The 18,208-nt window shown below is 37.2% G+C and overlaps 1 protein-coding gene across 4 annotated transcripts in view; it reads left to right on the top strand.

Annotated features, from left to right (window-relative positions):
• ebf1b (EBF transcription factor 1b) overlaps positions 1–18,208 on the top strand; it is a 136,898-nt gene that overhangs the window by 80,061 nt on the left and 38,629 nt on the right. For all 4 annotated transcript variants that reach the window (XM_079586173.1, XM_079586172.1, XM_079586174.1 and 1 more), the window contains exons 7-8: positions 6,917–6,998; positions 11,111–11,252. In XM_079586173.1, coding sequence (XP_079442299.1) covers positions 6,917–6,998; positions 11,111–11,252 — 224 coding nt within the window. The remainder of the gene's footprint in view (positions 1–6,916; positions 6,999–11,110; positions 11,253–18,208) is intronic.

An 18,208-nucleotide genomic window follows, 5' to 3' on the forward strand; every position in this document is an offset into this window, starting at 1 on the left:
CAAATGAAAGACTGGAACACGAGACAAGAAGACAGAACAAAAATCAACACAACCATTAGCCGAACAAACTCTCTCACTCTCTGTTCGCTTCGTTCTGTTTTCCCTCGTCTCTTGCCCTGGTCTAACCCACCACTCAATTCACCTCCCCAGAGAAGACAAACAGACAAAGAAGAGGAGGTATAAAGCCAGTGTTTGTGTGCAAGAAAACAAAAGTAGTAAATCTGCCAGCCCCCAAGGTACGGGACCCTCCCAGCCCTGCTAACCGTTAATCAGCCCTGCCTCTCTGAGTGTGTGTGTGTGTGTGTGTGTGTGTGTGCGTGTGCGTGTGTGTTAGCTGGGCTAATGATTTCCCAGCTAGACCACCACACCAGCCCCCCCACGAACCCCCGAGCAAGCCCCCAAAATCAATCTTGCTCTCATGAATTATTGAGTTGTTTGCCTTCAGCCTTTTACAATAGACACTAAAGGAGACCTGTCTCACTCTTTTCCTTTCTCTCAGACTATTTTTGCTGTCTCTTTTCTCTGTTTCTATCATTGGGTTGGTTTGTTGGGGACTCTGTCAAAGAGGTTTCCAGAGGTCAGGTCATCTTTCTTGCCAGGTGAAAGTATGGAGTGTGTGTGTATGCTTTTGACTGAAGAGTCAATTTCCTTTTCGGTCAATGCAAGATGCTGCCTGTAATAAGGATGTCAAAACCAGTACTTTAAGGAACACTACCAGTCTCTATACTATAGTTTCCATTTGTAAATGGAATGTGTGAGGCTTCCGGTGTCATCCACTTGAATTATTTTTTAGATGTACAAAACAGCTTGTTATGCTGCTTGATATTGCAAAATGGTATTTCTTACGATATATGTATATTTCTGAACGTTATTTTTATATTTTATTGGTTAAATAAAAGTTATGCAATTCATGAAGTACTGTAATTAAAATAATATATCCACATCTTGCATTAAATTACAAACCATCAACATATTAATTCTTAATCTACTTTATATTTCTAGTTCAAGGAGTTATATTAGCTCCAAAGAAAAGATAGTTGAACTTTGCAGTCCAACAAGATGCCTTGTTATAGAATAACTGTGTCTACAACACAGAATTTAAGCATGAATATGATCCAGGTGAACCAGTCATCAACTTGATTTCCATATCTCCAGGGACCTCTCGGTTTGATTGACAGCTCTCTGTTCCCACACTGGGGTGAGCAATTACCAGTCCTGCATATTAAGAGTTGCTTGTGTAAAATGATGCTCCCGCGTGATTTTCTCCTTCTGTGTAGTTTATGGGATCGGTGTCGTATTTATGCATATTTGAAACTGAGAGAGAGAGAAATTTCATCTAAAAACATAATAGCACGAGTTAGCAGTGAGTCAATCCATAGCAGTGATTTAATCATGGCATGACATCATCGTTTGAGTGACATCACATCTGGTAATTGGGTCGCACCCTTTCTGAGTCAGAGAACTGCATGGCATTTAAAGGAATAGTTCATCCCAAAATGAAATCATCATCATCATGTTGTTCTAAACCCATTTGACTCTTTCTTCTGTGAAATACATGAGGAAACATTACGAGAAATGTTTACGCTGCTTTAACTCATCGAAAGCAGTGTCTGGGGCGGTCATAAAAGCACCCCAAAAAGCATACATTACAATATGGTTGGTCAAAATGTATTACACCAGGTTTGACATCATTGACAAATGAGAACCAATCATATTTGATGTAAATGACGCCAGATTTGGTGCAACACATCTTGATAAACTATATTGTATGTGAGCGAGGATGAGATTTTAGAGCTACACTGTAAAAAAAAAATTACATCCCCAAGTCAAAATTTTCTAGTGACTGGTAACATCTAAATTTTTCAATATTATATTAATTATAATATTAATAAGACATATTATTTCTCATTGAGCCAATGCTAACAGACTATTGCAACAATTAATTCAATTTATTTTACAGAATTTCACTTGGGCCAATTTAAAAATTTAGATGTGACCAGTCACTAGAATATTTTGACTTGGAGAGGTTACATTTTTTTTTACAGTGTATATATATTTATGGGTTTAGAGAAAATTATGAAAATGTTCATTTTTTGGTGAAGTAAGCTTTAACATTAAAAGTGAGATACTTCTTTTAGTACTTTATGCCATGTGAAATATGAGATTTAGTAACAAACAAGTGACATAACTTGTTTTGGCTCAAACATAAAGCATGGGATCAATGGGTACGCTGTTTTGAAATCACATTAACCAAAAAAAAAGTAAAATAAAACATAACCACTCTTTTTTGATTTCACAAACACACACACAAGAATATGCTTAGTATTGCTCTTGGCATGATAGTATTGACACTGTTGCCACAGTGGTATCATGTGACTGCTGCTGTCAGCATTGAATTCTCACCACTACATCAGGAGCCAATTCTGCAGTTTTCAACTAAATTATTGATCTGCCATGTTTAAGTATATTTTTCATGTTTGATTTCAATTAGCATGTCATTTATGTACGTATTCCAGTGCTGTACAACCAAATGGTGTGTGTAAATGCTCAGAAACTTAATGCATGTTATAACTGCTTTATTACTATGTTATAAATGTGTAATAACACATCTCAACATCTCTTTGTTTGGATTTGGGCAATAGCTAATGCTATCATTTAAATCATGCAGAAGAGAATAGTTTGAGAGGCTGAGAGAGATAGAGACCAAGCAAGTGAGTGCAAGGAGAGAGAGAGACCCAAAAAATACAAAGAAAGTGGATAGGGAAGCCCCCCCCCCCCTCCTCTCTCTCTCTCTCTCTCTCTTTCTGATTCACTTGGAAGTGTGCGTTAGCCCTCATAAAATATTAATGTTGGTTGTGCTCAGAGCCATAATTGCCATCTCAGCCCGTGAATAATTTATGCTGCTGTGCTGTTCACATGGGCTCATTTACTCTTGGTGTGGCTCGCACCATACAGAAATATGGCACAGGCAACTATGGCCGCTGCTTTGCATTCACCAACCAAATTAGATTACCTCACTCAAAACCTCTCCCTCTTCCTCTTTCATCATGATTTCAGCCCTCCTGAATTTGAGGAAATGCATAAACCTGCTTCTTCACCGCCAACTAACTTGCAATCTAGTTTAAGCAGGCGCTAAATGCGCTAAAATATAGTGCTGTGCTGTGAGTTTTTAAATTATGCCATTGTGATTCTTTTCAGCATATTCTCCCTCTCTGTGAATTTTTCCTAATTATTGGTATATTATTCACAAAACTACTAACGTTGCTCTGTTATGAAATCAAAGTTTGAATTTAGTTTAAAACGTGTTTACATTTATTGGATTGATATTGATTTTGACTAAAGGAATTCATGGCTTGTATATATATATATATATATATATATATATATATAATTTTGCGCTATTAAAAAAGGGAATTTTGAATTTAGTTTGAGATATATATATATACATTTATTGATCTACTGATCATGACACATGCACTGTTAAAACGTGCAGTTGTCGCTATAAGGGGGTATTTCTGCCTGATTCTATATATAAATTCAAATTTCGTTGTTATAACTTACTTCAATTAGTTTTATGTAACATAAAACAAGGGCATTCTGTTTTAACTTAATTGAGTTGCATTGACCCAGCATGCAATTTCCAATAAAGCTCAGGATGGACACGCACACCTGCTCTTTGCTGATCGGCGAATTTTGCTCCAATAAGAAATTGTGATCTGGGGTTATTAAACACATTAAGTTGCATCAAAGTGAAAATCACAATTGACAGCGCTACTCTTCAGCACAGTGGTAACCACAACATCCAATAACAGAAACTCCTGAATGTTCAACATAACTGAACACATAACTGAACATTAAACATAACCAACATCTTTCCCTTTACTGAAAAACTAACACCTAATCCATAAATGTACTCGTCTAACGCAGTCCCTTGCAAAGCATGCTGGGAACTACTGATCCACTGCCCAGGGCTGCATTTCTCAAAAGCACAATATAATACAATATAATATATCATCTAAATATATATAATAATCTTCTTTTCCTAGTAGACACATGCAATGCAGATTGTATCGGAAATGTTTTTTAAGTTAAGGAATTCGTGGCTAGTTGTTTCATGGACATTTGTGTTGTGAAGTTGACTGAACTAACCTTGCCTTGTCATGTCCAATTATTTGATATTTCAAAATAAATAATAATAAAATTCACAGAATATGTATAAGTCAATGTATTCATTAATTTAAGAGATCCAGGCAACAAAATGTACGGATGTGTGTGGCCTACTATTGTAAGAAATAGGCCTTGAATAAAAACAGCCTCATTCGCATCCACTCTTTTTTTACTCCATTCTGCTCTAAGGACATTTGTTTTATTTGGTGTGTCCTCCTGTTTTTCTCATGGATTCATCAGTGGGGATGTATTGTGAACTCCAGTGTTATAGAGAGGTCACAGGTGTCTCACTGTTAGCTCGTGTAAGTAAGTACGGCTCCACACTCAAGCCCTCTAGTAATTGGCCTTCATTGGAGTGCTCTTAACTGAAGACGACAGCGAGGTCCTTTCAATTATAGAACCGTCGGGTGACTGTGAGTGTGTGTTCATGAGATGATCCACACACACCTCGGTGCTCTTCGCTTCATATCTGGTCTTGTCGTGCCACATTAGGTCAAAAGGTATTAAGCAGACTCCTGCTGACACTTTTAAAGACATTTCAAAATGGATATACACACACACAAACGAACATCTACAGTAACACTTAATGAAAGAATGCCATTGTATTAGAAAGCAAAATATGAAAACTTAGTGGCATCTGCAAACAAATCTTCGAGATTTTCTCAGAACTAACTTCCCTTTTAATTAATTCTCAAATTGCGCATTCCCCTTGACAATTTCCATTGATTTAAATCGTATAATAGCTGAATGTTTTTATGCTAACTGTGCAACTTCAATAACTTTAATTAGCATAGAAAATCACAGCACACACACTTTTATTACATTTATTAAAGGCTAAACACCTCAGGTGAATGGGGGGAAAAAATATTTCACCCGATGATTTACATGTTATGTTTAACTTTTCAAATGTAGTATTGTCTGAAATGTGCACATTTATTTGCACACATTTCCATAACAGAAATATGAACTTCGGATTAAGACAATTTCAGACATGAAAAAAAAACTCAAGGAATATGCATTGTTATTTAAATCTGCAGATACAACTAGATAAAGAGCAATAAAATAAGTGTATTTTCTTTCCAAACAACATGTTATTGAAAAGCCAAACATCCCAACATCTCTGAATGAATAATGAGTATATATTTCACAGTGCATTCTGGGATTGCCTTCCCTGTGAACGATAAATGCAATTCTGCCTTCAAATTTGGCTAAAATTAGGGATCTTAGTAGGCAGCATAATTAAGTTACCAACCTTTTGGAACAGCCTTTGTGTTGCGATGAGGCTTTTGGAACAGAGCAATCGTGGCTCTGTTTGAAACAGAGAGTGAACAAGTTATAGAAAGAATAGCGGATTCATTATATAACATTCAGAGTCATATTGACAAAGGAGACAGACAGAATTTCAAACAAAGAGGCAAGAGAGAGAAATACACGAGGACAAAAAGGTCCTGACAGACGGGTGTGTGCCATGGCATTATCCAGTTAGACACACACACTGTGTCTGTGCCAGTCAGAGCAGCTGGTATTGTGCGGTTTTAGCTCTAAAGCCAGTCTGTGAGTGAAGGGTTTTTGATAGTGCCCGTGAATGTGCCCGCTTTCTGCTTACCATGATTATGAGAGAGACAGACATATTTTTTTCTGTTTGGATAGGAGTCTGCGTGTGTGTCTTTGAATCGGCGATCTGTCTTCAGGAGCGCGACAGATGGACGCTCCACATTTCTGCACACTGCCTGTTGCTGTGTGTGTGTGTCTGTGCATGTGTTTGTGCTACTGAACTTTTAGGATGTGTAAAAACACACACACACACACACACACACACACACACACACACACACACGCACGTTCTCTGGTGGTTCTCTTTTTTTTTTATGAAGAACCTTTTGGTAATGTTGTTTAGACATTGAAAAGTTCTTGATGTTTGATGTCATGTTGTGTAACCATGTCATGTGGTGTAACCATGAATTAAGAAGTAATAACATATTTCCTTTACACTTTGAATATATTCATTAATGTTTTTAAATGTATTTTTAAAGTTTATTCATTTATTTATTTACAAATATAATTAATTACTATCATGTTTTTTAAGGAGTCACACCACATTTATATCTTTCTTAGATATCATTTTCTGTGTCATGTTCATGTTGTTTGCACCACATAATGTTTTATGTTTTTTTTTTTCTCAAATCCTGGTAAATAATAATAAAAGATTATGTCGACCTTGCCCAAAAAAAGATTCAGAAATTAGCAACATGCTCATCATGAAAGATATGAATTGTATTTTGAAATAAGACATAAAAATGATCACTTCATTCATCAAAATATTTTTTATAGCTTTATATGGTCATCTATATGCTGCTGTACTTCTAAAAAGTTACTACAAAATACACTATTCACTATAGAAACGACAAGGACTTTCCCATGTTCCTGTTTCAACAAGAAATACATAAACATATAAGAAAATTGCACTCATCAAATTATCCAATGGGATCTTTAAAGCACCAGTACATAGATGTTTTCTTAACAACTAGAGTCAAAGGATCTTTGTGGAGCTTACAAAGGTTCCCCTGTGGCATCAGGAGATTGAATTGGATCTGCCTAATTTCACTGTCAAGGGTTTGGTAAACTGGAGAACTGGTCAACTGGCCCATTTATGGCGTTTAAATGGTTTTCTATTCTGTATTAGTTTTTCAGAACGTTCAATGGATTCCTTCAGTCCACCGCTAACCAATAATTTCTGTTCTTTTTGCAGGTTTTTTCTCAAGTTTTTCCTGAAATGCAATCAGAACTGCCTGAAGAATGCAGGAAATCCACGGGACATGCGGCGCTTTCAGGTAAACTGTTTATCTTTGAACCTTTTCATTATTAATTCTGTTAATAACTACCCATCCTTCCAACTCACTATTTCCAAACCTCATGGCCTGTGTTTGCTGATCTGGTCTGGTTCTGTTTTTTAGTGTTTTTGCATTTCTTTTGATCAGTGTAAATCATTTAGAAATTATTTTTTTATTGTAATTTTATTGTAATTTTGTATTCCCTTTTCTGCATGTAGTTTTAAACTCTGCCGCATTTGATTGTGTTAAAAATCTGGCTCCGAGCCTGTAAACACACTCTGCATAATTGCACAACAGTGTCACTCACGCAGTGCGCGTGTGTTTGAGTGTGAGACATTGAGTAAATAACCTATCACTGCTTTGCAAGAAACACAAGACCTTGAGCTCCAGTCGTTCATCGGAATGTGACCCTTGCTGCTTTCACAAGCACTCTCACACACACTCTTGCTACTGCCTGTTAATTAGGTTGTCACACTGTTCCTAAACCCATCAGACGACAAGGATCTGCAAAAATGACAGAGCTGATCAGTACACACACAAAAAAATGTTTTAATGAAAAGTCTGAACTTAATTTTATTTTCCTGGTAATGTAACCAAGGCCATGTGGGTGGGGAAAACACATATATTGACCAATAATATCAAAGACAACCTAATCAAAGCCCACTCCACATTATTTCCTACTGAATAGTATTTTCCTCCTGAAAATGTGTCACATTTTTTAATTGCGGTGTTGTGGTTGCTTTTAATGATGTTTTATTTAAACTCACTTTTCAGTTTTTCCTAATATATAAATGCTCACAGTTGCCTCATTCATTCTCTTTTTATACACTTTATGTTATGAGAATGTAAAAAGAATAACATTGTTATGTAAGCTCTTTTTTTGGGCAATTTGTTCTAATATCAATATTATACAAAATTCAAGGAGCGTCTTGAGCTTCATTGGTTTTTATCTGGATTCAAAAATTTATCAACATCAAGTTCTTAAATTTATGTCTTATGGTGTGTAACGCGTCTTTGCATTGACTTAACATTGAAATGACTCGCGCCTGACGCGCTATTCGCGTCCGGTGTGTAGGGACCGTTAAAGTTTTAAGTACAATCAACTTGAATGTTGAAGTCATTTCAACTTAAACAAAATTACATTAAACTGATTTGAAATTAGTTGAATCTTGTATAACTTATAAATAAAAGCTGAAAATTGCTTAACTTATTTTGATGAGTTGAAGCAATGTGACGAGTTAAAAACATGTTTTCATAACGTATTTATCATATAATTTTTTACAGGGTATATTTATCTTATAATAATTTGAGTGGTAGTTAAGAATGAGAGAATTCCAGTGTCAGTGAAATGGTAAATCATACCAAAGTCACTGTAAAAACTGATTTTTTATTTCTTTTCAAGTCAACTTAGATCATTGTATTAACACATTTTTCTTATTTTAATGAACTTAAAAATTGAAGGCAACCAAGTTACTTTACTTTTTTAAGTTAAACCAACAATAATGTTTTACAGTGTTATTGTCATCATTATTCAAGTGGTGATTATTGAGCTGGCTTACAAATTCTGCTTCCAAAATATCAGCCTGTCCTGGATCAGTATTCAGTGTTGATGTAAGATATTATCTCAGCAGCTGTCTGTATAGTTCTGTCTATAAACGAATCATCAGCGCTCTATGAGCGAACTCACAGTGATTGTGTAATTAGCAGCAGAGCGCAGTCATATTTTGTTCACAGCAAGCGTGCAAGAATGCAGGAGAGAGACTTCCCATCACACACACAATGTGATGAAGTGAGTTTATTTTAAAGCTCCAAAATATAAACAAATAGATCAAGTGGATTGGTCAGATCAAGTATTGGAAGTGAGAAATAAAAAAGCTCATATTGAAATCTCTTCTGAAATTTTAGAGGATAAACGTGACTACTATGGTACATTTCTCAGGAGAAAAATCTGAGGAGGAGGAGAATTAATAAAGAAATCACCAGTTGAAAATGTCAGTCTCATTGCTCTCTAGGAGCAACAATCGAGATATAAAAGGGAATCAAATCCCTATAAACATCAAGCTCTGTGAGCATTAAAATAGAGAGATAGTGAGCGATAACGAGAGAGAGAGAGAGAGAGAGAGAGAGAGAGAGAGAGAGAGAGAGAGAGAGAGAGAGAATAAAACGAGAGTGTATGATTAGCCACATCCCTCAGAGACTTCCAAGTTCTTTCTTTTCTGAAGAGGGAGAATTTCCACTCAAAGCTCAACAGCAATTGAAATAAGAGGCTCTATGTGGGGTACCAGGGGTCCTCTGTGGCTTAAGAGGGCCCGTTTGTGCCAATCATCACAGCAACCTCAAACACTTATTACCTTCTTGCCATTGTCTCAGGGCGCTCAAGTGCTGCCCGCTTTTTAATTGAATTAATCCGAGCCAACCTCTATCAGCAATCAATCGGAGAGAGCCGAGCATTGTGGGATAGGCAGAGAGGTGTGTTTGTATGCGGTGTTAATTAGTGTACAGCATAGAAATGATTAGAGACTACGAGTGCTTTAATCGAGGCACCGCTTCGGTTTCGGTCGATGACGCTAGTGGTGCAGAAATTACATACTTCCCTGCAAACTGACAAAAAAAATATGCCTTTTTTTTGTCACACTGGGAAAAAAAGTTATGTATGAATATATGTATGACAGAAATCGTAAAAGTAAATTTCACAAAATAACTAGAATAATAACTAGAAATGTACATTTCCGGAAGAAAATGTGAGTGGTGCTTTAAGTTGGATGCGTGTGACTGCAAGAAAGTCTGTATAATGTTCTGGTGCTGAAATATTTCTTATTTGTGATGTAACACGGTTGCTAGGGTACTCTAAATGGTTGCTAGGATGTGGCTAGACATTTAGCAGGGTTAAACTAATAGACTGCATGTCTGCCCAAATCAAAAGAGCCAAACTCACATGTCTCTATGATGTTCTGATTCATTTATATCCCTCTCATCTATTTTTCAATTGAAGTCTATGGGGGATGGTTGCTAGGGTGCTGTAACTGGTTGCTAGAGTGTGGGTAAAAAGATTTTAGGTCAGTACTTATTGTCTGCTTGATAAGTCAAATGAGTGAGAGAGAAAGGGTTCCTAAAGGTCCGTTCACACCAAGGATGATAACTATAAAGATAACGAAAATTTTGTTCAAAATCGTTCTCAATATTAAAGAATAGCAGCGTTTACACCGCAGCTATAATGATAACGACACAGAGAAACGATATCGTTGGAATCACCTTCAGAACGATTTTATCCAGCTGATAAAAAAACATTGAGAGCCAATCAGAATCCATCCTGCTGTAACAACCTTTAACATTTAAAGTGACAGACAAGCACACGCTTAGAATAAACCGAGCGATATCGTCCGCTGGTGTGGATGCTAATATGGTTATCTTTATAGTTTTCTTCATAGTTGTCGTTCTTGTTGTGAACGGGCCTTTAGGCCCTGTGTTTATGTGTGAAAGTGGCAGTTGAGATTCAAATTTACAAACATTCCGTCAATGGAAATTTTCGCATGCGTTTTTTCGTATCCATCATTCGGTGGCTCTGAATTGTCAAAACACCATTCAAATGCTTGTTACGGATGCGAATGACGCAGAAACTCGAACCCGTTCCGAATTGTTGTTTTTTTAATGACGGACGAAAGTTTCGGAGGCAGTGTGTAAGCGTGATTGACATAACGTGAGGTCGTATTTATTTTTTAACGTGCGAAAATTTCGGACGTGAATTTCCAAGGACCTGAAGTCTGTGTGATTTTTTGGCCCACTTTTTTGTCCCCTGTGTGAACATCATTAGTCCGATCGCTTAGAAAAGATACAGCAAACCTCTGCTCAATGAGCTGGTTGATTTGACACCTCATTCATGGGTCTATGACAAATGATGCGGGACGAGTAGCGCGTCAAAGTTTTGTCTAGAAGAAGAATAAGTATGACGAAATAACAATAGGCAAGCACCACTAATGACAAAGAAACAGGAAGTTACAGAGTGAATTAAATGTGAAATGAACGACTGAAATAGTATTTTCTCGTAAAACATACTCTAGTATTTACAACTTAGTTTTTTTTGTGCATTTAAGCCCTGTGCCCTTCCTTTACAGGTGGTTGTGTCAACAACAGTGAGCGTAGAAGGACACGTCCTGGCTGTTTCAGACAACATGTTTGTGCACAACAACTCCAAACACGGCAGAAGAGCTCGGCGACTGGACCCGTCAGAGGGAACGCAATCCTATCTAGAGCACGGTGAGTTACTGCGGATTTAACATCGACAGTTTAGCAGAAAATTGTGATTGTTTATTCGGTAACACTTTATTTTACAGTGTCCCCGTTACACGTAAAATTACATTAGTAATAACTATAAATAATGCACAATTGCATGCAACTAACCCTAAACCAAACCCCAATCCTAACCCTATAGTAAGTACATGTAGGTAATCATTACTACACAGCGCTTAAATGAACAATTGCACTGTAACACGGACACCTTAAAATATAGTGTAACCGTATATTCTTATTCATTTAAATGAATCAGTTCATTCGGAAAGTTCATTTTAATGAATACTGAGTCCTTTCTGCCTCTTTATTCCATCCCAATTGGTTTGCAACAGGAAAAAATTAAGAAATAGTGTTAGAGAGAACAAGATGGGGTTGGCTTGTGTGTGAACAGGGACCATTGACAGATCATGTACATTCAGACTTTATTCTACTGTGTTTGTTGAAATATGCAGTAAGTCTCTGCAAGCCACACACACACACAAGACTACATTTTATTAATAGTGTTGATACAAAACTCCATCCAGTATGTGCGAATGAGTCGGTGAGAGATAACGCTTCGCTGTCGGAGTCGTCTGTGAGCTTTGGCCTTTTAAGTCACTTCTCCAGTGGTGCGGAGAGAGTAAAAGATGAAGCAGAGATTAATTAAAGCACTAACCTGTGCCCTCCCTCGTTCCTTTAACCCATCCCTCCGTCTGCAGAAATGACTATGGTGGTGTTTAATTGAATACAGAGGATAAGATTTATGCATAAAGCCAGATACATTAAATTCAAATGCACAGATTTTTAAGTATGGGGCAACCATGGTAACACCACGGTACTGAATGATTAGCATATTCTATGGTACTTTAAGTATGTATACATTACTATGGTACATATGAACAAACTTTAACCGTTTCTTATAGACTTGACTCCAATAGACTTGATTCCGATGTTTGTTGCTAAGCTAACAGCATAATTCCCCTGTAAGTATAAAAATACAACCACATGAATAAAGATCTTGAAGAATTGAATCAGTATTTATTCATTTATAATCAGCATTTCTTCATCTTTCGCCGTCTTAGAGGATTTTTTTGCAAACTACTTTAAGCTAAGAGACTATAGACATTTAGCTTTAGCACACATTACATTGTTTGCATCTGAAATCGCCCTCTCATTCACTGTTCCCCACATTACTCCACTAATACAGTCCACTGAATGAGTGAATGAAAACGAGTGAGAGAATTTGGACACTGCTGTCGAGTGTTTATCGGCGGTACACTCATTATTGTGTTATGGGACGGAGTAAGTGCTCTCGAAATTGTCCATAATGGTTTCGGATACCAACACAAATGGCTGCAAAACACAAATTAATACATTTCTGATGATCATTGGTTTCCTCTGTGTTTGGTTCGTCACTCAGATGTTTATTTTGTCTTTGGCTACTTCCTGTTTGGCAGATGTGGCAAATTCTGTTGTGAAAAAACGTATGCTTTTAAGGCACACTGCATATTAATTGTCAGTATACATTCCCCTTGATATCCTGCTGACGTAATGCAGTGGAAAATCCCGCTTTTGCCACCACATCCATCACAATGGATTACTGATGACTAACAGTTTGCTTAAATAATGTATGTTGAAAATCGTCTCAGAAATGTAATTTCTTACTCATTCTCTTGAAAATAAAAAGGCTCTTAAAAAGCAGGAAGCAAGTCGCTCCCTCAAAAGGGTGTTTGTCTTGGATTATCTGTTTGTTTTATCATATGGCTGTAGAGTCTCTTGGTGAAGTTTAGCTTTAGCATTAGCATTAGCATTCCCAGAGCCCATCTGTGCAAGTCCGAGCCCACGCCGACATGCTTTACAAAGATGCTTGAAGTATTTATCTAGACGCCCGACCAATCCAATCAGTGTCCCATTTAGCCTGTCAAGGATTTAGATGTCCAGGGAAATTTGTTGGATCTGGATGGAAGAACAGAACATATGATGTGGTGATTTACGGTCGTGGATGAATATGGTGTGATAAGCTGTGATGGTCTCTTGGGGTCTGTGGCCGCGTGCTGGCGGCATCAAGCGCTATCAGGAGGTCTGTTTGCATTTGGATGAAAGACAGAAAGTACAGATTTACAGATTGTACTGACAGTAGGACTCTGTTTTATTATTATTATTATTATTTTGGTTAGGGTTTCAGTTTATTGCATTTCAGATGGATATGCTCAGGACATCAGTTCAATCTGCAACTTTAATTAGTGATGCTTGTTAAGGTTTTTCTTTGTCTGTTTGGCGGGTCATAAAATGGCTAAAAAGAATCTCACAATTGGCAGCAATTTTTTTCTCTCTCTATAGCTTCTATTAGATTTAGTGGTATATGGTTTATAAAGGTGGTGCAGATTGAATTACGAGGGATGATATTAATTGTGGTTATGGTTGAGATTCTAATGGGCCCTGGAATGTTTCATTAAGACAACAGCAGTGAGAATGAACTCAATGGGGGCAACTTCGACAACAACTGGCTGGATGTATTTATCTCCTGGAGCTGTAGGTTGGTGTGTGACCCCAAATACTCCAGCCTACAACATTAAATGAGTTTATAAGAAAGCGGGAAAAATGGCTCAGCTGAATGCATCCCAGCGGAAGACGGTCTCTCTGTCCCAGAGCACCAAGCACAAACCCTAGGGACACGGAAAGGGGATGCAATCTGTCCATGGTCTGCACTAATGTGTATGTGTGTGCTACACACCTTATGTGGGCAGTGATTTTATATTCACCGTTTTGTTTCTGTGTTTGTCCATACAGATTTTAGTTTTTAGTATTTAATCGAATGGAATTTCCTTTCTTTTCTTTTGCTGTATTTACTTTTAAATGTGTTGACTTGATGGACAAATCAAACACACCACCTTTTTATAGCCAAGCTCCACCATTGAGCTAACTATTGTTTATTATTATTGCTAATATTATTCATATTAATCATTCAGATTATTAATAAGGTAATTTCTGGTATGCAGTGCCTGTGAAATAAATATCGTCACATTTTTTTTACATTTTTATAAATAATTGAGTTAAAAAATGTTTGTAGTTTTATCAAACAGTATGGGATTTTTAACAACAGAACAGCCCAGAATCCTTACAGTGATGTTTGTGCAAACACTTATAGTGATTGTGCCCCCCCCCCCCCAAAAAAAAGTCACTTCCTGGAGGATGATGTCTTAAGATACCAACTTTGGTTATTTAAAGAGATTTTGCTTAATTAAGAACAGGATTGAACGTGAATTTGACAACAGGACAAACCCTTAAACTGATTACCAATTATGATAACAAACACTTTCTTGAAATGATTCTGAACCCCCCCACCCCCATTGTAATTTAAAATGTAAAATTGTGAGTTGAGTATTTCATCAAGACATGAAAGTATATGTACTGCATAATACAAACTGCCTAATATTTATCTGCTTAATTGTAACTTTTGTTGTGTTTTGGTGCTGTATTGTGTCTATCAAAGTGTAATTACTCAAATGTGTGTTGCCCTGTGTTCGTACCTCTGTCTTTTGCTTTTGTGTTTTGTGTGTGAGACTTTTTACATTGCAAATTAAATGTGTGTGTGTGTGTGTGTGTGTGTGTGTGTGTGTCGGAGCAGCATGGTGAGCAGATGGCTTAGAGAAAGCCACAGAAAGTTTAATCCTATCAGATGGATTCATGCGTCTCCATCTGCTTAATCCAGCTACCATTTCAGCCTCCGCCAAAAACCTCCACTCACGCCAAGATTACCGCCACAGATTGCACCTCATCTTCCCTACTTTACCACCCCACCAAACGCCAAAGTGTGTGCGCATGTGTCTCATTTCACCCTCCAGGTCTGGATTTTTTTCCTTTTTAGCATCTGACATAATCATGACATGTAAAAAGAGAAGATTAACATGTGTTTACAGAACACGAGAAGTTGTTCTTTTCAGTAATCTAAAGCCGCTTGTGATTTGGATTTAGGGATGTTTTTCAAATTACAAAAGGGAAAAAATATAAATATTGGCCACAGATTAAGCTTTTGGCCTATGAGCTTTTAAATATGATAGCTTTTTGGAATTTAATAATCAAATCAATGATTGATTTTTCAAAAATGTCCTTTGTATTTAAGAGTCCAGATGTTTTTTTTAAAGATTCAAAAGAACTTTACTCAATTAATTATTTTCAAAATTACTGATGTTTATTACTTTAACAGATATTTACATGGTACTTGAAAAATAATAATCATAATAGCTATATAATTTTAAAAACACTATTGATATTATTATAGTTAATTATAGTAATCATATCCATGATCATGCATAAAATATCATGGAAACTGCAAAATAAATGAAAATATATGGAAATATTTCCAAGAATTTGAACACCCTTAAATTTTACAAATAAGTTCCATGCATCATTTATTAATATTTAGGCTAATCGGAGTAGAAATTCTACAGATTTGCCTGTAAAAGTGATTAACTGATTAATTACATTTATTTTGGTGACACTTTTATTTCGATGGTTCACTTTAGACATTCTACTAACTATGTAACTTTGCAACTACATGTCAACTACCAGTCATTAGAGTATTAGTAGACTGTTAGGTTATGGTTCGGATTAGTAGAATAAGTTGACGTATTTGCAAAGTTACTTATAGTCAGTAGAATGTCTGTTGGGGGACCATCAAATTAAAGTGTTACAGTGCCTAAATTTTTACAGTTTTTAAGGTAGACTTGATGAAACACTGTTTGCGCTTGTTTTGTTGGACCTCATGAATAATACTATCATTGGGCAACATGTTTGACATGTTTCTCACGCCACTTGACTGTTTATATTCACTGTAACTTCCGTCTTTTAATGATTCAACCAGCTTTCCCATCAGCAGCCCTTAGCGAGACAGCCGAGCTTAGCCTAGCAAGGATACAATATAGCTTACCCCACTCGCATCTCACAGCGTGTGGATCTAACAGTCGTGCTGGCCCATCACAACTCGTCCTCTCTTTATATCTCATTACTGTGAGTGACGCTTTGGCATTTGGGAGCTAAATGCAGGTAAACGGCGGCTGGCTAAATTGCTTTCTTTGCCCCCTGCTAGCACGAGACTCCGCGTCTCGGAGGGGAGCAGACAGCTCTAATAAGCAAACTGACCTTTCTCCGTGGTGGTCCCTTTCTCACTCAGCCCCTGATCCTCGGCCGCCGCGGAGAGCAACAAACAGAACACGCTAAACGAGCTGCCGTACCTCGACGCCCGGTGACAAAAACACGTGTCTCCTACTGCAGGAGGCCTAAGGTCACCTTATCTACACGAAGAACGTACAAACACACATTAATGTTAAATTATACTCTTAGGACACTTGAAGAATTGATAAGTAGGTATTACATTTAGTTTGTTTCATCAAAATTTGGTCATTTTGTTTAGTTGTTGTGTCCTTTTTTTGTGAAATGTCATTAAAGGTAGGGTAGGCAATTTTCGGAGTGGCTAGCAATAGCAAGTTAGCTTTGCAAGCAAAGATCCCACAGCCAAAGCCACGCCTTTTTTCAAAACACATGAACGCACACAGAGTTTGCAAAGCATCACGAGACGAGAGATGCCGTTAAACTACCTTGTGTCTCAAAGCACATAACGTTTCAATAATAATGAACATAAACAACTTAAAGAGCTCTGACCTGTACCACCTGACTGCTGCTGATTCATTTCGGCGTTGATAGTGTTGTCATCGAAACGCATAAATTCAAGTCACGAACCGCTCCGAGTTTCCATCTCTTCCAAATGACAGTTATTGCGTGAACGCAGCATAAGCTCGTTGTTTTGGTTCAGTAGGAACTGTAGAAGGTGGCTGATGTTTCAGCGCTCGGTGACTGACTTCTGTTTTACGCGCTGATGACGTGTGATGTTTGCTCGGGCAGGTATGGAAATACATACATTGACAGGCAGGTAGGACATTTTATGGTCCTACGCCTTCCACACACGATTTATATACATATAAATACATTCAGGATGTGAAGAGACTTTCAACCAGTATAACAAAAAAAAATTATTGGATGTGATTGATTAGAAATGACGCACAGTAAAAAAATTCTACTCATGAGTGAAATCTACCTTGAACTATAGGACAATTGATCAAAATTATTTCTTTCACACAATACATGCTAATGCTCATTTCATTCTTTGTTTAGAATATCATAATATATCAAATGTTTCTGACAGAATTTTAATGTTTCTGACAGAATTTTATACTTAAAGATAAAGAGTGAAAGTCTGGAAGATTTAAACAATAAAATATATACATTAACAGGCATTAAGTAGCCAAAATAACTACAACAACAGCAGCAAAAAACATAAAGGTATGATAAAAAGTTGAAGTCTGTAGTACATTTTTTTTTAAATCAGCCCCTGGGACATAGAAAGTGCAACATTAATAGTTTAAGAAACCCAAAAACCATTCTCAGAAGACTGTGCTAAATCGCTACATAAATATTTCATCATACTCTATCGTCAACCATGAAATATGGCCTATAACAAATTAATTGTAGTACGTATTGGACACTGCATCCTTCTAGTTAAAAGAGTAAATCTTTGGCAGTCTGGCCCATAATTTGAGGCATTGTCTCACTGTTCTGCTACAACTGAAGCATTTCCTTGCTATGCCCTCAAAGTATGGCTATGCAGCTCAGGCGTAGTGTTGGATGGGAAATCCATGTAAGCGATCCTTTGTTTTTATGCCTAATGTGTGCTATGAGAGCTGTGAAAACCACCGACACTTCTCCAGAGCGTGTGGTATGGGACTCTTAGTTGGATCCAGCTGTGTGAGTTTTCTCTGTGACATTTGTGTGTTTTTGGTTTCCTGCACTGGCCTTGAAATAAGAGACTGAGAGGTGTCAAGACTTCCCTCGGAGCCCAGGAAATAAACTACATTCAAATGACACCTTCAATCCCGAAATCTGCAACC

The sequence above is a fragment of the Phoxinus phoxinus genome (genome assembly GCF_949152265.1).
Source record: "Phoxinus phoxinus genome assembly, chromosome: 17".
In the NCBI taxonomy this organism is placed as follows: Eukaryota; Metazoa; Chordata; class Actinopteri; order Cypriniformes; family Leuciscidae; genus Phoxinus; species Phoxinus phoxinus.